This window comes from Augochlora pura, chromosome 7 (assembly GCF_028453695.1).
Source record: "Augochlora pura isolate Apur16 chromosome 7, APUR_v2.2.1, whole genome shotgun sequence".
NCBI lineage: Eukaryota > Metazoa > Arthropoda > Insecta > Hymenoptera > Halictidae > Augochlora > Augochlora pura.
In genome coordinates, this window is record NC_135778.1 from 35,726,013 (window position 1) to 35,746,991 (window position 20,979).

General features: G+C 35.5%; 6 protein-coding genes, 1 long non-coding RNA gene and 1 other non-coding gene across 13 annotated transcripts; 5 read left to right on the forward strand and 3 right to left on the reverse strand.

Annotated features, from left to right (window-relative positions):
* The first annotated feature begins 62 nt into the window (after positions 1-62).
* LOC144471957 (calcyphosin-like protein) lies at positions 63-2,499 on the forward strand. Its single transcript, XM_078184579.1, is given in 6 exon segments — positions 63-280; positions 282-323; positions 863-1,003; positions 1,090-1,267; positions 1,348-1,557; positions 1,650-2,499. Coding segments are annotated over 6 exon segments (795 nt in total). The 5' UTR covers positions 63-158; the 3' UTR covers positions 1,752-2,499.
* Positions 2,500-3,189: 690 nt separating this feature from the next.
* On the reverse strand, positions 3,190-3,260 carry Trnag-gcc (transfer RNA glycine (anticodon GCC)). Its single transcript has one exon. It is a non-coding gene; the product is annotated as a tRNA-Gly (tRNA).
* Positions 3,261-3,788: 528 nt separating this feature from the next.
* LOC144471955 (27 kDa hemolymph protein-like) lies at positions 3,789-7,099 on the forward strand. Its single transcript, XM_078184575.1, has 4 exons — positions 3,789-4,216; positions 5,377-5,859; positions 5,946-6,117; positions 6,194-7,099. The coding sequence occupies exons 1-4, from the start codon at positions 4,174-4,176 to the stop codon at positions 6,402-6,404; spliced, it is 909 nt and encodes a 302-aa protein (XP_078040701.1). The 5' UTR covers positions 3,789-4,173; the 3' UTR covers positions 6,405-7,099.
* LOC144471958 (uncharacterized) lies at positions 6,531-8,271 on the reverse strand. Its single transcript, XR_013494366.1, has 2 exons — positions 7,911-8,271; positions 6,531-7,326 (listed from the first exon to the last, which is right to left on the reverse strand). It is a non-coding gene; the product is annotated as an uncharacterized LOC144471958 (long non-coding RNA).
* On the forward strand, positions 7,628-11,305 carry LOC144471953 (interferon-related developmental regulator 1-like). The gene is made up of 6 exons (XM_078184572.1): positions 7,628-7,898; positions 9,106-9,584; positions 9,654-9,907; positions 10,004-10,247; positions 10,322-10,537; positions 10,619-11,305. Exons 1-6 carry the CDS (start codon positions 7,865-7,867, stop codon positions 10,703-10,705), a joined length of 1,314 nt encoding a protein of 437 aa, XP_078040698.1. The 5' UTR covers positions 7,628-7,864; the 3' UTR covers positions 10,706-11,305.
* On the reverse strand, positions 11,298-14,459 carry LOC144471951 (uncharacterized). Of its 4 annotated transcripts, none has more exons than XM_078184570.1 (6): positions 13,970-14,451; positions 13,089-13,819; positions 12,879-13,001; positions 12,634-12,798; positions 12,404-12,568; positions 11,298-11,841 (listed from the first exon to the last, which is right to left on the reverse strand). In XM_078184570.1, the coding sequence occupies exons 1-6, from the start codon at positions 14,007-14,009 to the stop codon at positions 11,563-11,565; spliced, it is 1,503 nt and encodes a 500-aa protein (XP_078040696.1). In that variant the 5' UTR covers positions 14,010-14,451; the 3' UTR covers positions 11,298-11,562. The 4 variants fall into 4 exon arrangements, 2 of the variants coding, with proteins under 2 accessions (XP_078040696.1, XP_078040697.1); XM_078184571.1 differs by having other exon boundaries at positions 13,089-13,832; positions 13,970-14,448; XR_013494365.1 differs by lacking the exon at positions 11,298-11,841 and adding an exon at positions 11,930-12,125 and having other exon boundaries at positions 12,265-12,568; positions 13,970-14,459.
* LOC144471956 (NADH dehydrogenase [ubiquinone] 1 alpha subcomplex assembly factor 3) lies at positions 14,437-16,067 on the forward strand. 3 transcript variants are annotated; one of them, XM_078184578.1, is made up of 4 exons: positions 14,437-14,669; positions 14,738-14,865; positions 15,290-15,404; positions 15,577-16,067. In XM_078184578.1, the coding sequence occupies exons 3-4, from the start codon at positions 15,309-15,311 to the stop codon at positions 15,979-15,981; spliced, it is 501 nt and encodes a 166-aa protein (XP_078040704.1). In that variant the 5' UTR covers positions 14,437-14,669; positions 14,738-14,865; positions 15,290-15,308; the 3' UTR covers positions 15,982-16,067. The 3 variants fall into 3 exon arrangements, with proteins under 3 accessions (XP_078040704.1, XP_078040703.1, XP_078040702.1); XM_078184577.1 differs by lacking the exons at positions 14,437-14,669; positions 14,738-14,865 and adding an exon at positions 14,902-15,221 and having other exon boundaries at positions 15,271-15,404; XM_078184576.1 differs by lacking the exons at positions 14,437-14,669; positions 14,738-14,865 and adding an exon at positions 14,902-15,221.
* A 153-nt stretch (positions 16,068-16,220) lies between these two features.
* On the forward strand, positions 16,221-20,832 carry Rrp5 (Ribosomal RNA Processing 5). Its single transcript, XM_078184563.1, has 5 exons — positions 16,221-16,302; positions 16,378-16,443; positions 16,536-20,268; positions 20,353-20,518; positions 20,593-20,832. Exons 2-5 carry the CDS (start codon positions 16,378-16,380, stop codon positions 20,768-20,770), a joined length of 4,143 nt encoding a protein of 1,380 aa, XP_078040689.1. The 5' UTR covers positions 16,221-16,302; the 3' UTR covers positions 20,771-20,832.
* The last annotated feature ends 147 nt before the right edge of the window (positions 20,833-20,979 follow it).

The following is a 20,979-nucleotide window of genomic DNA, read 5'->3' on the forward strand; positions in this document are numbered from 1 at the left end:
GAAATTTTTGCCGATACACGTGTTGTGGCTGTTTGGTCGTTATGGATACGTTCTACGGACTATTGTATGGACATTGTACACGACAGCACTCCTTGTTTTCCTATGTGAGCGTGGTGTCGATCAACATACGTGTGATCCACTGTATGCCGACCAATTGAATGCGACTAGACGTGCCAAAGGAACCAGTTACCATCATTCGTTTTCCGGTCTTCTTCGGAGTAGTAACAAACTTTTTCTACTACTTATTTTCGGAACACCGTTCCGTCAAGAATCTACTCCAAAATTGGCGCGCATGGTACCAACTTTCTTTCCTTAAAATCAAGGTAAGTTAATGCGGAAAATAAAACAAAACTAAATGAAAATACATATGAATAGATACCTTGTTACGATAAATAATAATATCGATTTAAAAATAAAACAATTTTACTCCAATCGAGAAGACACGCACGTCACGCAGATTATTTTAATCGATTAATTTACGATGAATTGCATTAAAATCGACGCGATAGTTTCCTCAACTCCTTATACGAGTTCGAAATAAAGAACGATTGCAACATATTTCCGGTATTTAATTAATGACACGCGAAGCAGGCATTCAATGGTGCCAGTTCATTATTGACACTTCGCAATAAAATATAAAATGGAACATTTCTCGCGGATTTGGAAACCTGAAAAAATCAGTGCGACAGATGGTAGTAATCCTGCATTAGTATAATGTGGAACATTACCGTAACTCCCACTTTTCGTGCATTATCCCGCCACTCAGTCTCGCGCTATCTCTTTCCTGGACATCTGAATCATCGTCGTTGCTGTATGAGTCAACGAAGCACGGGTTTGCTCTTGCAGGGATGTTTTTTAACAGACCGCAGAGCGCGACTACCAGGCAAGAGACTGAGATGATCAATAAGGCCCAACGGGCCATACATACAGCCACGGACTCCATAGAGAAGCTGCGTCTGCTCTGCCTGGCTCGAGGTGCCAACGGTATCCTCGGTCTGGGTAGGTGAGTCGACATTCGATTCCATTTGTATAATTGTTTCAATTCCATGAAACTTCCAAAAGACACTTGTCGACGCAGTCGGTTTTCAGAGTTTTCCGTCGCATGGATGATGACGGTAACAAGAAGCTGAACCTTGAAGAGTTCACGAACGGTTTGGTGGAGACCGGTTTGGAAGTTTCGGATGAGGAGGTAAAAGAGATTTTTGACAAATTCGACGTAGACGGCGACGGAAATGTCAGCGTGGACGAATTCATAGCTGCCATACGGGTACTGGATGTTTGTATTCGAAATGGACGAATAGCCTGAGGTATCGAATAGCAATCATGAGAAAGCGTTTTGTTGCACAGCCTCCAATGTCGCAGAGCCGCAGAAATGTTGTCGATCAGGCGTTCAAGAAGCTCGACAAAACTGGAGACGGTGTGATCACGATCGACGATCTGAAAGGCGTTTATAACGTGAAATGTCATCCTCGTTACATAAGTGGGGAAGAGAGTGAAGAGAGCATCCTGAATAAGTTTCTGGCCAATTTCGAGCAAAACAATACCAGAGACGGCACCGTGAGGGCTCTTTTCTGTTCTTTTCAAAAGTTCTTGATATTTTGTGTATATTTACACGTACAGGTAGCGTTCCATACCGACATTAATTGCAGGTCACCGAGGAGGAGTTCATGAATTATTACGGCGCGATCAGCGCAAGCATCGACCATGATGCGTACTTTGACTTAATGATGCGAAATGCTTATAAGCTTTGAACTTTGTACGCAGCTACAACAAACTCGGATTTACCGGCTTTATCAAGGACGTTAAGCTTTCACGGTCAATGCCGACAGCAAACCTATACAGCTTGGTAATCCGCGCAGCACAGTTGTGTTCATTATTTACGAACCGAAAGGCGAACATACCTCTCCCTCTCTCTCTTTCTCGTACGCTATAAGGCCTCCCTTATGTAATAATTAATGATTTAAACACGTTGACTTTAGCCTCGTTTTCTCGGACGCAATTTGTTTGTAAAGTAAGCTATTCCATAATGAGGGCAACGAGCAAATAATCTTGCAACATCAGCTTTATTGCTTCTCATAGACATTCGGCAGCTATTCCTAAACGGTTCCGCGAACGATCTGCAAATGAAATTGGTCCTAAAAGCCGAGTGCTCTGCATCGACCATGTTGGGAATCTTTGCGATTTAAGTATTATACTATTACACAGTTACATGAATCGTAGATGCGCATAGCGTGTAAGGAACAGAAATTGACTTACAGGGTCCAATACAGTGTAAACCCCACTCGTGTTTATCTACTCGAAGCGGCATGACCCAAAAGAAACACGATCGATTTGATGTGCTTTGCCAAGTTCAGTGTCACATTTTACACTAAAAGAACAAAATGATGGAAACATCTACGTATCGCTTTGCTTAAATTACAATTTATTGTCACTCTGATATGCTACCATAAAACATTTTAATAAACGTTTATGCTCAACAGTGTACTACGTATCTAATAACCTGTTTAACAATTTACCCGATATTAAATAATTATTACGATATCGATTCCTAGATAGCAACAGTTTTTACTACTGCACTGATATGTAGCAGCAAGTTGATGAACCATCTAACATTCTATTGCAATTATTCAATATTTATTAGCCGACTTGCGATATCAGGGAACAATCTTATCGTATAGATAAAGAATTGAATATCCAACTAAATTGTATTTAAAAGGTTATCGAGTCAGTATGTTTTTGGCGACATTGTGTTTCATAGATTTATTTGTACACATAAAGGAAATTCTGTGAAGCGTTTAATTAATAACAATGAATATCTTCGAAAGTAGGATAAAGACACTGGATGTATACATACATAGCTGGTCTTGGAGACTTTAACGACCATCTTATAGCCTTCGCGCGTTTGCATTTCAATCGATACGCAAAATACTTTTTTAGAACATAGTCTCGGGTATCCTCTACGTTAAAACTGTTTGTGTAGTATTTATAACTCTCGCGTGTCGAAGTTGTATACATATACATACATTAGAACAACAGTGACTAGTTGAAACGGATAATACAGATCATACATAAATACATTTTTTATAGAATACAGCCTCTCTCTTGTTTTGTTATAATTATACGTCCCTTTGTCTATTTGCGGTCCGATAGGGACATAAAATGAAAGAAATAAAATAAAAAATAAAGAATTGCATCGGCCGGGAATCGAACCCGGGCCGCCCGCGTGGCAGGCGAGCATTCTACCACTGAACCACCGATGCTTCGTATACTACGGTAGATGGAATGTATGTATTTATAACTCCATAATTATGTAATATAAATACAAAATTATATAAATCAATAGGATATATACCTAAAGTGTTTTAAGATGAATGGCTGGAAACAAGTACAGTTTCAAAAATAGGAACAATAAACTGTTGGCATTTTGCTAAAATATTTTTATCTGTAGCTTTCCACATTGATCATGTATTCCCCGTACTCTTAAAACGAGCACAAACATGTACTGATTGAAGACAAAAGTAAAATTTTATACATTTTCTTTTGAATTATATCCACAGTTTTTATCACCTACCAACACTTGGAATCGTTAATATTCAGGTATATTGTTCTTTGGCAAACGAAGGATAGAGGAGCATTTCTAAAATCGCTTGAAATGGCGATGATCTGTAAAAATGAAAAGAATTTTAAAAGATTTTACGCGAAATGGAACATAGGGAGCGCAAAAGAGCGTGAAGGAGGTGTCCATCTGATTTATATAAGCCGAGCGCAAGCGCTCAGCGATTCAGTATCGGAGTAAGCGTTGCTCTGTTCAAGTGTTTGAGATTGTGTCGTTGCGTACTCCACTTCCCAATTTACGTCCTGCTTTTTCATCTTCGTTCCCCTGCCTTTCACCGATTTTCCTTGCGTCGCTTCGTAAATCGGTAGTCGACGTAAGGCAAGCCATAAAGTTGTCAGCCTTTCGTAATAACGAAGCAAGAGCGGGAACTTGGACCAGTCGAATCGTCGAGTCAGCGAACACGCTCGTGACAGTGATGCGCATCTAAACGGTGTACAATCCATCTCGCTCGTACAGCGGCGCGTATTTTCTCGCCGTCTTAGCTCACGGCATTTTGTAAAATTATTCTTTTTTTGGTGAAACGAGTCCTTCTCCGTGAAAAATAAAGAGAACCTGAAATGATCAAGTACTCGACCATAACTGCCGTGCTGTTCCTTTACGGTAAGTCCGCCCCACCGACAATCTCTGTAACCGTCGACAAAGGCTAAGAAGCTAAGGAAACGCGTAAGAACTCGTGTTTCTGTTTTCGATCCACGTTGACAGAGTAGAGAAACCGGAACGATTCGCGAGCACGACACAACCAGGCAATGTAGCCCGATAAACAACAAAGGAAGGAAATCCAGCGAACGAAAGAGACAGTCGTATTGATAGCAAATTCGATAAATGTAAAACGATCGCGTACACAAAATCATATAGGTGTCCCGAGGATGCCGTATGTTTTTTTTTTTACATTCACTTCACTTATCATCGGATTAGATGTCAGGGACTTCTTGTTACGTGCGCTGTGTCAGTGTCAGTTTGAAATACGATCGGTTTTTTTTCTGTGAACGATGTATTGCGGGCTGTCTATATATTTATCGCGATTCGTGACATCGTTCCGTCAAGAGTAGTATGGCAAACTTCAATCGTAGTCGATTCACGATTCAAGAAACGATAGGGCGACCTTCGATCACATTCGCATAATCGATAAAGTGGTCGTAGCGTGAAATTCAACAAGGTAGATTCGAATTCTCATTAGAGGCGAATGGTTATGGTGTCGATTGTTACTTTTACTTTTCCCGTCTAAATATTCCAAATATTTGCAATGTACAGATTAGATGATAATAATAATCGCGATTCACTATCAGATCTTCTTTCTTACCGGGACTGTCGCTATACAGTCATTACGGTGCACGTGTGACGACTACGTATCTATTCAGTTTTTGTACTTTGTACTTGTGCCCCCCTCAGATGCATTTTCATTTGCTGGATTGTATTCCACAGAATTCATATACTTAATAATAACAAACGACAAAATATGCCGACGTAAAATGTATAAGCTGGAATTTCTAATTCATATCGGGTCTTCTAGCCACGAGCTCTAGATTCTAGTGTTTCGTAATCGAAGCACTATAGCTGACACGCGTATTTCCGCTTTCGTTGCGAGAAACAAACATTATCCTGTACTGAAACTTATCAACTTAAAGTCGAAGCCTTAGAAAAGCGTTTATAGACCGTGTAGGGATTAATTCTGTTGTTTAATTTTCTTCCTAGGGTAAACTACTGATTGGATTACTTTTAATAAGATGAACTATTCCGCCGTTTTTTTTGTTTTATTTTAGGTTTCGTTGGGTCTACAAGCTCTCAAGAAAGTGTGAACGATGTGCTGAATAAAGTTTCCGACGACTTGAAAAACATAAACTCGTCCACTCTTCCAGATTTGAGCACTTTGAACGCATCCGCGATACCAGTTCTTGACGAGGCAAAAGATTTGTTTAAAAAAAAATGCGAGAAGAATGGAGGTCAAGGTGTATTCGAGAACGCTGTCCAAGCTAAAGATAAATTGGAAGAATGCCTTAAATCGTTTGTAAACATCAAGGATCTTGTAGCAGAGATGGAGAAATATAAACCTACTGGAGATTTAGACATAGTATTTAGAAGCTACTGCCATAAAACACCCAAGCTTAAGAAGTGTGTCAGCGATTTCACAGCAGCCATAGAACCTTGCTTGGATGCATCTGAAAAGGAGAATAGGAAAATACTATTAAATATTACCGATTCTCTATTGGATTTTGTTTGTTTCAAGGAAGGAGATCGTATTGCTCGTATGTACACAAATATCGACATCTCTATGCGGACAAAAATTCTATATATAAAAACATTGGTTAAACATATTTCTTATTCTTTATAGTTTTTATATCTGCTAACGGACCAGAATGTTTACAGTCGAAACAAAAGGAAATTGAAAACTGTGTCAATAATACTTTTGCCAAATACATTCCACCTATGGATGCAAACAATGGCTCGCTTATAGGATTGAATCGTATCGATCATCTTCTTGTACTTGGTAATAAAGAGTGTGGGTAAGTAGATGTTAAAATAATAGAACAAAATAGTACTACAATAATGGTATTAACAACATTAATATTTCATATATAGGGATATTTCCACTGTCCAAAGTTGCATTGTTAAGGAATTGGAGAAATGTTCAGATCCCACACCTGCTAACATCGTAGACTCCATATTTAACTTTATTTTACGAGTGACACCATGTAAAGATTTAGTGGCCAGTATAAACGCTGCATCTACATTTACAGTTAGTTTGTTATTGACTTCGAGTCTAGTAGTCTTTTTAATGAAATTAGTTTGAACAAACCAGATAAAGTTTTGCATCATTCTCTCTAATACTGACAGATGTGTATGGTCAAGCTACCATACTTTTTATTACCTTATGATTGTATAAAATGCATCGTAAGGTAAGCCCTTTTAATATGAAATATATGAATCTTGTACAATGACACAGAAGAAAATTGTATAATGCATTCAACACGTGGTAAAACTTTTCCTTTGTTCTTGATATCTCATAGGATTTAAATATAATTGCTAAAATTATCAAATTTGCTGTTCTAACGATCCAGGTGCTTGGAATAGACTGACATATTGATAAGTGTCCAGCGATATACATGGAGAAGAAATAGGGTACAACCTTTTTAACATTTACTACTCTTTGAATACGTTAAATTTTGTACTATAGCAATATACAATTCGAACAGATTGATATAATCTTGTAATATAGATATTATAATGTATATGTTTATAACCGTATTCACGTATAATTTTATTATATGTATTGTAAGTACATCCCGTTTCTTTGAAATATTTAAAAATGCCGCATTATTTCTTAAATCGTATGTATGAGACAAGATCATTCATTGTTATTCTTATGTTGACACTATGTCTATCGAAAGTGCGTTATTCTTACGAAAAACTTAGAGTGGTTGTTTATATGTATTTTCATAAATGTTGTTTTTCTATTTCATAAATACAAAATAACAATCGATTGTTTGGATAATCGTATTTAATCTTTTCCTTGTACTTACACATTATCCTCTCTAAATAAAATTAATCGTGGTTAAAACGGTATTAATTATTTCTTTTGACATGAACTCTTCGTTGAGGCTGGATGGTACTGTGATTGCGGGTACACATGGAAGTTTAATTTGACCATTTGGCATTAAAGATCAGAGGCAGGTTAGGTCAGTCAGAGTCCAGAAATGAATGACTCAGAGTAGCTGAAAGCAGAGAACAAAGCAAAACAAAACGTAACAATGGCTACAGAAAAGATCACGTGATTTAGCTTTGATTGGTCGATGTCGATTATACATATGCCATGTACACGTGTACATAGTATGTACGCATCTGTGCACGTAAAATTCTCGAGTTTCTTAGAAATTTGGTTTCCCGCGCGATTTTGTAACTGAGTTTGTCCGGGACACGACACCGAGAATCTTATTGGCCGATCCATGGCGATGTGATAAATGCGGCGCATGCGCCATACGCGTTTCGGTGTTTCATCTTCGTCCAAGTTCGGGCACGTTCGCGAGTCGCGATTTCGTGAAAGACAGTGCACTTGAGAAAGCCCGTTGCAGGCTGTCTCGACGTGTATGTTTTGAACAGTTCGCACCATGTTAATGAGTTTCTACCAAGTTTTTATTAAAAGTTCATGTGGAGCGTTCAGTATACGAAGGAAAGCTACTAGTGCAAGACATTTACCCTCTTGATCGAGTATTTTCATTAGTATCAATTGTGCAATAAGGAAAGTGAAGAACGATGCCAGGCAAAGGGGGTAGAAGAGGAAAATCCAGTAAGAACTTACTTTATCATTTTTTACGTTAATTCTTATCTCGTAGATTATTATTTTCGAATGAAATGATCATTAGAAATTAAAAACCGAGCACACGTGGTTAGAATGATTCGTTGGTTTATCAAATTTCGCGACGAACGAGTCATCCTGCGTAGAAATCTTGTTCTTTCGTCTTACGTCACTGCTACGTTCTTCGAAATGTAGCTTTTTCCGTCTCTTTTCTTTGTTCTTTTAAACATCGGTAATGACACAATATTTCCTTTACTCCGTAGCCAAGAAATTGACTATTGATTAATATAGAGTATCTTTAGATATTGTTAAGACTGAATCAACGCCGCGTCAGTACCCAACACCTATTCCCATGTGACTTTCATGCTTTTCTCACATGGATCTCTCGGTTAGTCATACGAAAAGCAAACGAGGAAATTCAATGTACCAGATACGCGATGCAGCTCTGACTGATATTTTGCGCATCAGTTGCATTATTAAAACACATGGTTTTCGATAATTTGATGTCTATTACCAGAACATAAAGATCTCGTCTCAATTGCGTTCTTTTCTTTTTTATGTTACTTACATGAAAAATGGAAGGTTAGATAGCTGAATCGTTCTTTTCACGACCAACCATGCTTCTTCATATAAATTTAGATTATCTTGCGTAACATAATATCAAAATTTTAAATAATATTATACTTTTACACATTTACAGAGATAAATGTTACTTTTATATACTATTTATGCACAACAATGATCACGGCTGATTGCATGCTACAAACGGAAACGCTTTATGAAATGTTAAGGAGCATGATAATTAACGTTGCAAATACGTACATATTATTTCATGTTTCTTCTATTTTTCCTATAAATTACGAAACGCAGAACGGAGTATATTCGCTCGATTAATTTTATTTCCATTCTTTCAATTCTAATATTTTATAGTATTTATAGAGTATCACATATGGTACAATTATATTCACTGTCAGTAGAAGCTGTTTATATTACATAACATGATATTTGTTTTGAACAGCTGTTATCTTTTCATTTCATTAAATCTGTCAATTATATTTATATTTTGTAAATAATTGTAGTCGTATGATTGAAGCAACTATGATTATGGGTCAGTTTTTAAGTTTCTAAACTTTGGACAAATATACATATGTATATATGTATGGTTAGAAGAATGTTGAAGAAACTATTTCTTACACAGATCACCATGGAAAAAGAGCTGATTTAACATCTGACGAAGATTCTGTTAACAATGATGCGTGTAGTGTTACCAGCAGTCAATCTGATAATCGTAGCGTGTTAGATGAGGTGAATGATAATGAAGTAGATGAGTTTGCACAACAAGAAGCATTTGAAGACAAATTAAAGGAAGCGATAGATGGTTTAACACAACGAAGTGCAAAGGGTAGAACAGGTTGCTTTAATGGAATGGAAAGAATATTTGCCCTCAAATATGTACCGGACTTTGTCGAAGATAGAAAGCTGACCATCACAGATTCCATAGAACGAGGTCTGAAGAAAGGTCGTGCAGAAGAGCAGTCTACAGCGGCCAGATTGAGTACCTTACTTTGTGTACAATTGGGAGCGTTTGAAAGCGCTGAAACAGTGTGCAGGGACTTGAAAAATACTTTGGTTTTCATAATTAATGATACATCTGCATCAACCCAAGCTCGCTCTGAGGTAAGAAATATAAATCTTAGTTTAACAAGTATACATAGAATATTCTCACAATGATTTTTATGATTACAGTGTTGCTGGGCCTTGGCGATGAATCAGTTTTTATCAGGCAACGATGTTGCAGATACTTTTGAAATTGTACAACTGTTATCTGGTATTTTTGCTGGATCCTACTTAAAGGGAAATGGAGCTATACCAATTATTTCAACAGAAATGGCAGCATTACATGCAGCAGCCATTTCTTCATGGACTCTTCTTTTAACAATTATGTCTCCAGCTGATGTCTATAATTTTATTGCAAGTAATAGATCCAACAACTACATGCCGTACGTACTTAATTTACTACAGATACTTACAGAATATGAACCATGGTGTATAAACATGAATAAAAAGATCAATAAAACGAGTCGTATGTATTTTAGATCTCTGAACAGATTACGTGAATTATTGGATTCACCACATTTGGATGTAAGGTTATCAGCTGGAGAAGCTCTTGCTGTGATATTTGAACTTGGTAGGGGCTTCTGCTGTGATTATGAACAAAATTGGTCATTGGATTTAATCGAAGTATTGAAAGAATTAGCAACCGATTCGAACAAGTACAGAGCAAAGAAGGATCGCAAACAACAAAGAGCAAATTTCCGAGATATACTTCGTTATATAGAAGTAAGTTGCATAGTGATAATGAGAAATTTATACTCATTTTATTATGTAGTATTTAATACTCTATTGATTATTAGGAAGACACTGTGTCAGAGATGCACGTAAAATTCGGCCAAGAAATTCTATATTTAGAAGGATGGTGTGCTCGAACTCAATATAACGCATGCTGTAGATTATTAGGTCCAGGTATTAATATTCACCTTGCAGAAAATCAACTTTTACGCGAAATTTTCCATCTTGGTAATAAAGTTTTACCCGTCAAATCAAATCAAAAAACCACAAAATTGGAAAGGGTAAGTTCACTCACATAACAATCCATATTTAACTACTGCAGGTTCTTTAATTATATGTCTAACTAATTGACTGATTTACAGACGTTAATGAATGCAGCTGCATTTAAGGCTCGCACTATTCTACGCAATAAGAACAGAGATAAACGATCAGCAGCCTTGGCACAGTAATTCTTCAACTTTCTGCTTTTATACATTAGATAACTTGATTTAGAATAATGAAAAGTCGAATATACTTTTTATTTATTATAACTGTTTGGTAATTAAAAAATTATTGAATGTTGGATTTTCTATAACCAACTAGAAAAAATTGTAAATAGTAATAATCGTGGATAAAAATATTATAACTGAATTTTGTTTGAGCTGATGTAATTGAAATTTTTGTTTGAACCTGTTCTCGATTAGTTTAAAACAATGCTATCATCCGATGTTATTTGAAGTTATTTACGTTCTATATGTACGAAACTAAAATGTATATGTATATACAACAAATAGTTGGTACGATAACATCTTATTATTGCTTTATATACGTATGTAGTAATAAAATTATTAATATTATTCAACATACTGAAAATTGTTGAGTTTACCAGTTTTATTTAAAGTATAAGTAAAATACTATGCTACGTTCGATTTAGCAATGAAATGTAATTGTCTGAATAGGTTGTTTCATTAAAAAAATCTATAATGGCATTGTACATAATTACATAAGTTATGATATAGCGTAAGGTTCTTCATTTTATTACATAATAAATATACAGTGAAATACTTGCATTTCTTGTATTTTTATTATATAACAGTCCACATGAACTTGTAAATAATTCATTTCTTAAATACTTATATTTACATCACAGCTGGGTCAAATAGGTGTATGTTATTGCACTGATTATATCCAATAACTATGCACGCAATTTCATTTATGTACACATACTGTATAAAGGCACACGGTCGTTTATATAAAGAAAGAAAACAAGACTTTGAATGCTGGTTAAATTTGCCTTACAGAGAGGATTTGTAATCGTGCGTAATTCTTACAAATGTAGCTTTAACGTTTGATTTTTAAATTCTTTTTCGGATAACATGTGCCATCTGTAGTTCAATATTTTCGAGACCTCTCTCTCTGTCAGTTCGTAACTGCGACTATTTTGTTTAATCCATTCGTAATGCTCTGGAGACCAATTTGCTATTTTCAACCAATCCCTATCGCATCTTTTCAACACTGCATTTCGTCGAACATAGAAGCAGCGCAAAGACTTCGCAGTGGAAACGATTTCCAAAATCGTGGCCGTTGATATCTTATCTCGAATCATCTGTAGAAAAAAATAGTTTTCCCGTGAAAAACATAATTGAATCGTTTATTGTAAACATCTTTCCGAAATTCAATAGTTAGTTACTTCTATATCGCAATTAGATTAACCATAACAAGAGTGAGTACAAAACATCGGGGATATTTGGCTTTGTTAGTCTGACATCAATAATTCAATCCTCAGCCAAGTTATCAAATGTGTCATGGTGAAATATTTGCCTCCCACCGACTGGCTTCCAAGTCATTGATACAATAATTGATCTCTATATAAATCTGTTGCCTTGTACACTATTCACAGATCATTGATATTGCCACATCAATATATGTATATAAATAGATCTCTAAAAGATTCAAGATGCAATTTCCATGTTTTCTACAAATATTTCATTTGAAACAATAGATTATAGTTTAGTTAGATAGCACTTACACAAACACCAATAAAGTCTTTTGCACAATAAAATTTGAATGCATGCCATCGCATTATAAGAAGATGTTAGAATCTTAGCATCACAAGGAAGCTGTCACGAACTACTACATCAGAAATTTGTTCAAACACAAAATGCTACCAGAGTATGAAGATTTGGACACATTCTGCAAAATTGCACTAATGTTTCATCTAATCTCTGCGCAAAGTTCCTATGTAGAAAATATCTTGTTAGCCCCTTGAATGCATATACTTTTATCGTTGTTTCAAAAAATGTCCCATGAGTTGAAACAGTGGTGGATGAAATCTGTAATTTTTATTTAACTATTAAATGATAAACTAATAATATTAAATTCAATCTTATACACTGACCTGTGTGTTCGGGTTGTCCAGAACAATACTATGGCATGGAATGCTTCCATGCTCCAATAAATCAATGGGCAAAAGTATATCAGTGGGTTTATAACTTTCTACTTCAAAATGAACTTTAAGATAAGGATTATTCTTTCTCATTTTTATCCAACATGCTCTCTTAGGCTGAATCAAAGAGATTGTTTAAATTAAATGGGAAAGTTAAAAAGGGAATTAGTTTTAAACTAACGCAATAAAGTAATTACCAATCTCATTGTGGTATCCTTTGGACTATATCGATTTTGAACAATATGAAGGTGTTTTAATTTAGTATAGCCAATCAAGTCTATTACATCCTCATGAAGATTTTGAGGACTAATGATCAACACCTTTGCAAATGAAGCAAATATATTAAATAAAGGGTTCAGATATATTTTACTAAAGTTCTCTGCATAAAATCTGTACATAGAACTTACGTTCAAATTTAGAAATACTCCCACATGAAGAAGGGGACAATAATACCTTGTGGTATTGATCAGTACTAATTTAGATAACGTTTGCGTACAATTTGCACAAATATCATCCATTAAATGTAGAGCTTCTTTACTATCCAACATAAGATCTATTAATTCTAAACACCGTATATTACACAAATTGCGCATAAGTCTTTTCAATGCCTCTAGTAATTTTCCACCAGTTCCAAAGAGCCTGACATGATCAGGATCATCTCTATTTGCCATGTTACAAGGAAATGTAAACTTCAGTCGTCTAATATATGTACCAACTCCTGCCACCGATGTATTATCCGATCCTTGTCTTTCAGTGTACCAAGATATCATATTCATGAATTCGTAAAGATTATAAAAATTTAGCATGGGTTCAAAAACCAACGTTCGAAAATTTCGTCCAACTTTATTTAAACATGTAGAGGTTCTCATATGATCCAATACGTATTGCCAGCCGCTATAGTAATTAAATTTACCCCGTGTAAGTGTAGTATCTTCCAATGTAAAAGTTGCCCAAACACTTTGCAATTTAAAGGCACGATACCACGACTTGCATACCAACGATGCATAATATCGTTCGCGCATAGTCAGATATGAGAAAATTTCCTCTAGAAGTATATCTGGAGTTCGATCCCAGTAGCTGTATATTTTCTTTTCTTTATCCTCCTCCGTTTCTTCATCCTCGAGGTCTACGTACAATGCTGTGAGAAGTTTCTATTAAAATACACGATATATTGCAATCCTTCACCGGTATATGTACCGGTAACATACGAAACATAACTACAGGATCTAAAATCTTTATTATTTCTGACACTTATCGTTTTCTAACCTATAACATTTTGCTTGCTTACCTCTGTCTTGGTCGTCAAACTTCCAACAACCCTTGCTCATTATCGTAACGAACTGTCGTCAATATCTTGTCAAAATACAATAACTGTGCGCCCGTGACACAGTATTTTCTATACGATATTTCTAAAAATACACTAAAATAGGAAGGGGTCGTTGCAACTGATCGAACAACTCCATGATGCAGCTAATACAGCCTGATACATGATGCGATGCAGCACGCAGCTATCGATAGGATATTCTTAGATTCAATTTGCCGCCGTGAACTTTATATTTTCATACCTCTTCGTACGTGCCGGCGAATTTCTGATTCTATTTAAACCGACCAATCAAGTACGACCATGGAGTAATTATCGATAACGATCATAGACTACGAAAAACATTAGAGAACATGGATCAGGTTGATGGTACCTTAGACGGTCCAAGGTCTAAGAATGGTACAGTATATAATACGGAACTGTCTGTGAATTTGTATGTATTGTACCTCGTGTATAATACATACGTATAATACAATTCGCGGACGCGACAATCAATTTCGACTGATGTTTCATAATCGGAATACGAATACACACGCGCAGATTCCTAATCGCGCCAGTAGGCGTACATGTACGCGATTTTAAAATCGTGTAACGTTGATGTATGCACTTACAATATTACCTCACCATGTTACGCTATGCTACGGGATAAGGAACTCAGTAATTTGAGGTATGGTATAGAAACTGCCTTTCTTTGATTGGTTAACACTCCACAGCTAAACAGTGCTGCTCTCACAGTTTTAGGCAAAGAGAGGAAGTGGCAAGAGAGCACGATATAAGAGCAACGCAAGCGAAACAGTTACACCTTGACCAAATACACGAGTGCGCGAAAAGAGTGAGACCACATACATGGATCAGTAAGACGGGTAGGTTCCCGTCCGCGTGGTCACTGACACATAGAGTCCACTGCTTTCGTTTCGTCTCTCTCTCTCTCTCTCTCGATCATTTCCTGTTCTCTTTTTAAACGAATTGCGCGAAACTGGATGCGCGATGTGGTGAGACATCACTGTATATTGTATAGATTTTAAATGTATGTATTTAGTTCCATGCATACGTACTTATTGAAAAACACCAGACCGTTCTGGACCCCTACTACTGTGTACAGTGTATTTTATTAATGAATTTTACTTCTTTGCTCTATTTATATATTGTTAAAATAAATCAATAAAATGGGTTCGCACAGAAATATATTTTCTGTGAATCGCTTACTATACAACTTCAGGTGACTACTCAAATTCTATGAATCTTACATGCATCGGTGAAATGATCAGAAAATTTCATTGTTTTCAGACAATTACATTGTTCACACATGAAAGGTTTAGCATACGAAGGGTCTGGTAAAACAACTGCCACAATTCTTAATTGTGAAACTGGTCCAAGACTTTTAATAAACAGATGTTTACCGGTACGTAGTTGCGAAGGTTATCTACAACAATTTATAATATAATGTTTTTTTTTCATATTTAAGTTATCCAGATTCGAATGGAATTGTTGATATAATAAACAAATTTCGATTTGAATCTACTCTACCAATGTTAATCTGTAAAGATCATACAATTATATTATACATTTTACAGGTAGGATTCGTGTTGAATAATAATTCTGCATTCATCGGTCCTCTTGCAATTTTTCCGAAAACTATGTTGTGTTGGAATATTGAATCTGGAAAAGATATCAATGAACAGACATTATCTTTATTTCTTACTGTTGAACCAAAACTAGATATACTAGTTTTAGGTTTAGAAAAGACTTATGACTATACGACGATCCAGCGTATTAGAAGTATATTAAAAGATAGAAGGATCAGTGTGGAAGTACTTCCTGTACATCGTGCGTGTGGTGTGTTTAACTTCTTGTGTGATGAGGGTAGATTTGTTGCAGCAGGGTTAATACCACCATTAGCAGAAGAAGTTAACCCATATAAAATGTTAAAAAGTAATATCCCAAAATCTAGGACAGAGAAAGCATTAGATGATAAATAATGTATTGTAAATACCGCCCTATTGTGTATATATATATATATATATGTATGTATAAATATTGAAATAAATATCATTACTATATAACGATAAATTTAATTCACAATTGAAATAAATAATATATATATTTACTGCATTTATATTGAATACGCAATCTACGTTATCATCTGAATAAGTGTTACGTACATTATATTTAATAAAGTTATCACGTGTGGCGCTGCTGAATGCTAACATAACCTGTGGATATTAAATGTGACATAGAGAACGTGTGCAAATGGAACACGTTTTGAAAACAAGTTTGTGGTTCTTTTAAAAACTACGAAGGTAAATTTTTGTATGAAATCAAAATATTTGTAATTCATGTCTCTACATAATATATAATATGAAACATGTTTTTAGATGACGTTAAAGAGTTTTCCAAGAGGAGGGAAGAAACTTCAAAAGAAGAAGCCAATAACGGATTTAGTAAGTTAGAGTGTTGCATTATTTAATTACAAGTTAGGCTGTTTATTAGGTATATTAATTACGTAGATTATACCTTAATTTTATCTCAACAGATACAAAAGAATCGTGAGAAAGTCAGTAAAAAGAAACATGAGGGAAAAAACGCAAAAAGAATTAATGAAGAGGAACCTAATCTTGTAGCTAATACAGCGGAACGTTTATCATATGCAACAATATGCGAGGGATTAGTAGTACTGGGATGTATCTCTGAAGTAACAGAGTATGGTATGATTGTATCTCTGCCTGGTGGTTTACTTGGTTATGCTCAAGTTTCAGATATTAGCGAATCATATACAAATCTATTGAAAAATTTATTTAAATCTGAGGATAATTCGTCCAGTGAATTTAAGCCTTTATCTGAACTATACTCTACTGGAGAACAAATTGTGTGTTACATAAAAAGTATACAACGTCAAGACAAATGGCAAATCACTTTATCCCTTGAGCCTAATTTGATAAATCAGAATTTAAAAGCCAATGATCTGAGGAATGGTTCAAAAATAATATGTACTGTAAGCAGTATAGAGGACCATGGTTATGTTGTAGACACAGGCTTAACGAATGCAAGAGGATTCATACCTACTAAAGATCATAATAACAAACAATATTTGTTTCCGGGTAAACAGCTTCTATGTCATGTAAAAGAAATTAAAACAAGAGAGAACACATCAACTATCAAGTTATCTTCGAAATTGGGGCTCGTTCAAGCAATAAACAACATTGAAATTCAATCCTTAGATAACTTGAGTCCAGGAACTAACTGTAAATTGCGTATAAAAAAAGTTCTTCCTAACGGAGTGTATGTTTCCTTCGGCAATAATTATATAGGCTACATAAATCAACTTTATTTAACTGAACCTCTATCTAAATATTCAAAAGGTATGGAAGTTACTGGAAAATTACTTTATATTTTACCAACTGTGAAGTTCGGATACTTTAGTACATTAGTGAATAAGCCTAAAGATGATTCTATAAAACCAGGAGATATTATTGAGGAAGCTACAGTTTTATTTAGAGAGTCTGGTGGAATTGTGTTACAACTGACAAAGAGCGGAGTCCGAGGATTTTTACCTTTGAAAAGGACAAACGTCAGCTTCGATAAAATTATTGAAACTTTTGTTCCTGCTAGTAAACATAAATGTAGAGTGTTATCATATTGTTGGATTGATGGAACTTATGTTTGTACAATGCAACATTCGTTGTTGCAAGAAAAATATTTTTCATTTTCCGACTTTACACCAGGCGACTTGGTCAAAGCGAAGATTGCAAGTATTAATACAGCAACTGGTTTCATTAATGTTCGAATTGGTAGACTATATGGACTCGTTACTTCGGAACATATATCGGATACAGGAATAAGCGAATTGAAAAATTTTAATGTCGATCAGGAGGTAGATGCTATGGTATTAGCTGTAGATAATACACAGAACAGAATATACTTTACTTTGAAAAAATCGCTCTTACATAGCAATCTACCTATCCTATATAATATACAAGCATCAAAACCAGGATCTAAACATCATGGTACCATAATACAAATAAAGAAGAGTGGTTTATTAGTTAAATTTTTTGGTAATATCAAAGGTTGGGTTCCACATTCAGCATTGGATAAAAGAGCATCCTCTGAACATTGGAATTATTCTATTGGACAAACAATTATGGTTGCCATAGAATCTGTAGATAAAAATTCAGGGAAGATACTCCTAAGTATACCAACCAAGGACAAAGCGATCAAAGAAACTGTATTTGTAATTGGAGAACATGTAGAAGGAACAATTACAGAATCGTCTAAGGAAGGTGTATATTTAAGAATAAGTAAACAGGATGGACAAACTGTTAGCACAGGATTTTTGCCTGCAGGACACATGTCACCTTGTATAGATGTTGCAGCTATGTTAGCATTAAAGTGTATTCCCGGAGATACGCTTTCTGCCAAAGTGTTTGCTACAACACCGAGCTTAATTTTGTCCAGAACTTTTATACCTGAACAAAATTACAGAACATTTGAGCAACTAAAAATTGGTGACAGTATACCTTGTTCAGTGAGGGACATAGAACCAGATGGTATAAGAGTTCTATTACCTGTCACAGGATGTTCATCACCTTTCTCATATGTCTCTTACAGTAATGTTAGTCATTTTAATGTCTTATACAAGCATCAAGTCTTATTTGCAAAAATTATTTCTATCAATCAAGAAAATAAACAACTAATATTGTCGTTAACTCTGAAGAAAATATACGACGGATTAAGTGATCCTATGAGTAGAATGATGATAACAGTGGACACATTAAATTTACATTTCAATAAATTGGCAGAGTTATCAAAGAATTCTTATTATCAAAGTAAGCCAATCTCCTCTGTTATTTTAGGACAGAAAGTAACAGGAAAAGTTGAACAAAGTACAGACAGCGGTATTGTAGTTAAATTAGAAAACAACTTATTGGGAATAATACGGAAAGATCATTGTTTTCACAATCCGAAGGTAGGAGATACCATTTCTGGGACCATTATGTGGAAGGATTATGTACGCGAAGTAGTTGAAATGACAATGTTACCGTCTCTAATGAAAGGTATAACTACTAAGCAAAATACATGCTTACGGATTCCCGAGGGAAAATTAATCCGTGGTAAAATATTAATGGTAAATGATTGGTTCCTGTTAGTTCTCTTGAAAGGTCAAGGTAAAGGCTCTCTGGCAGCAATGCCTGTTCGACGTCACATAAATGATATACAACCAGACCTGTCGCCCTATGTTGTTCATGCAAAGATTAGGTGTTACATGGTGCTACATTCTGGTGAATCTGATATTCTTCCTATTTGTATGATAAAATCTGCATTCGAATCAAAATATATTACAGATAAAAAACTTAGTAAGGCAAAGAGAAAAGCGGAACAAAGAGAAAATAAAGAAATATTTGCTAAAAGGATGAAGACTGAAGATTCTCTTTCAATAATTGAAGAACATACAGGGAAGGATTTTAATGAAAAAACTACAAGTACAAAGCAAATTAGAGAGGAAAATGAAAAGAAACTGATAAAAGATGAAAAAGAGAGTGACATATGCGATACCACAGTTTCTGGTAACAACGAAGAAAAGACAACAATACCGGAATGTGGTTTCTTTTGGGATGAAAAACCGGATCTTAGCTTTCTTGAGAAAAAAGAATTGTCTAGCGATAGCGAGAATGAGATAGAACAACAACCAAAGCATAAGAAGAAAAAGTTAAATGCTTCTGAACGTAGAGAACAAGAGAGACAGAAGGAACGTGAAATTCGTCAAAGAGAAGAAGCAAATGCCAGTAATCAGTTACCAAACTCTGTCGATGAATTCGATAGATTGGTTCTAGCAAGCCCGGACAGTTCCATAATCTGGTTACAATACATGGCATATCATTTGCAGACAACAGAGATTGAGAAAGCTAGAGCAGTTGCCAGAAGAGCTGTGAAAACGATTAATTTTAGGGAGGAGGATGAAAGATTAAACGTGTGGAATGCTTGGTTGAACTTGGAATCAAAATTCGGAACTTTCGAATCATTGAACGACGTTTTTCAAGAAGCGGTAAGGGTTAACGATGCGATAAAAGTGTATACACACATGTTAACTGTACACTGTGAAGCCGGTAGACAAGTACAATTAGAAAAGACAATAAATACTATGCTGGGTAAGTTCAAGCAGAATCCCCAAGTATGGATTGACTGTGGTACGGTATTGTTAAAAATGGGTTTGACAGAGAATTCAAGACATATCATGCAAAGAGCATTGCAGTCTTTGCCGCCGTCGGAACGTAAGTATATATTGATAAGGTATACAATAAGGTAAAATTAAACGCGCATAACAATGCAATTCTAATGTATATTTTTCTATGCAGATGTAAATTTGATGACGAAATTTGCCTTCCTGGAGAACAAATATGGGGACAAACAAAGGTCCCAGACATTGTTTGAACAAATTTTATGTTCTTATCCGAAACGTGTGGACATTTGGTCGTGTTACGTAGACTCATTAATCAAATCTAATGACATTGACGTTGCAAGGTAAACAATAATTACAATTTCATTCATTCATAATATAATGAAATTCTTTTAAGATACTATCTTTATGTATACAGGAAAGTATTGGAGCGAGCAGTCGTTCAGACGTTACCGCCGAGGAAGATGAAGACTCTGTTCAAGAAGTTTATTAGCTTCGAAGAACAGTATGGTACGCAGCAGAATGTTGAACGAGTTCAACAAATGGCTGCTGAATACGTAGAGAAACAGTGTAACAAAGACACAGAATCGTTCTGATTAATGTGAATTTAAAATAAATTCTTCTTTCATATCTACCCGAATACAGTCTGTTAGACTAGTCAAAAATATATAAAGAATGATCTACATAAGTACATATATAGTTGTTTACGATCGAAAGTGAACATATCGCGGCGCGGTGAGACGTCGAGGCGGCTATTATTGTTAATTGAAAAAGCGCGCGCGGCGGATGCGAAGATGGCAGCACG

What these genes read in the sequence shown, in the direction of transcription:
- LOC144471953 (XM_078184572.1), top strand. Translation starts at nt 7,865, where the DNA reads ATGCCAGGCAAAGGGGGTAGAAGAGGAAAATCCA. An exon ending in AGATCCAACAACTACATGCC is followed by an intron (nt 9,908 to 10,003) that starts GTACGTACTTAA and finishes TATGTATTTTAG; the next exon opens with ATCTCTGAACAGATTACGTG. An exon ending in ATATACTTCGTTATATAGAA is followed by an intron (nt 10,248 to 10,321) that starts GTAAGTTGCATA and finishes ATTGATTATTAG; the next exon opens with GAAGACACTGTGTCAGAGAT.
- LOC144471951 (XM_078184570.1), bottom strand. Translation starts at nt 14,009, where the DNA reads ATGAGCAAGGGTTGTTGGAAGTTTGACGACCAAGACAGAG. An exon ending in GTTTGACGACCAAGACAGAG is followed by an intron (nt 13,820 to 13,969) that starts GTAAGCAAGCAA and finishes AACTTCTCACAG; the next exon opens with CATTGTACGTAGACCTCGAG. An exon ending in GTCCAAATCTTCATACTCTG is followed by an intron (nt 11,842 to 12,403) that starts GTAGCATTTTGT and finishes TTTTTTCTACAG; the next exon opens with ATGATTCGAGATAAGATATC.
- LOC144471955 (XM_078184575.1), top strand. Translation starts at nt 4,174, where the DNA reads ATGATCAAGTACTCGACCATAACTGCCGTGCTGTTCCTTTACG. An exon ending in TGCCGTGCTGTTCCTTTACG is followed by an intron (nt 4,217 to 5,376) that starts GTAAGTCCGCCC and finishes GTTTTATTTTAG; the next exon opens with GTTTCGTTGGGTCTACAAGC. An exon ending in CTTGGTAATAAAGAGTGTGG is followed by an intron (nt 6,118 to 6,193) that starts GTAAGTAGATGT and finishes TTTCATATATAG; the next exon opens with GGATATTTCCACTGTCCAAA.
- Rrp5 (XM_078184563.1), top strand. Translation starts at nt 16,378, where the DNA reads ATGACGTTAAAGAGTTTTCCAAGAGGAGGGAAGAAACTTCAAAAGAAG. An exon ending in AGAAGCCAATAACGGATTTA is followed by an intron (nt 16,444 to 16,535) that starts GTAAGTTAGAGT and finishes TTATCTCAACAG; the next exon opens with ATACAAAAGAATCGTGAGAA. An exon ending in GTCTTTGCCGCCGTCGGAAC is followed by an intron (nt 20,269 to 20,352) that starts GTAAGTATATAT and finishes TTTTCTATGCAG; the next exon opens with ATGTAAATTTGATGACGAAA.
- LOC144471956 (XM_078184576.1), top strand. Translation starts at nt 15,169, where the DNA reads ATGGGTTCGCACAGAAATATATTTTCTGTGAATCGCTTACTATACAAC. An exon ending in CGCTTACTATACAACTTCAG is followed by an intron (nt 15,222 to 15,289) that starts GTGACTACTCAA and finishes CATTGTTTTCAG; the next exon opens with ACAATTACATTGTTCACACA. An exon ending in TAATAAACAGATGTTTACCG is followed by an intron (nt 15,405 to 15,576) that starts GTACGTAGTTGC and finishes TACATTTTACAG; the next exon opens with GTAGGATTCGTGTTGAATAA.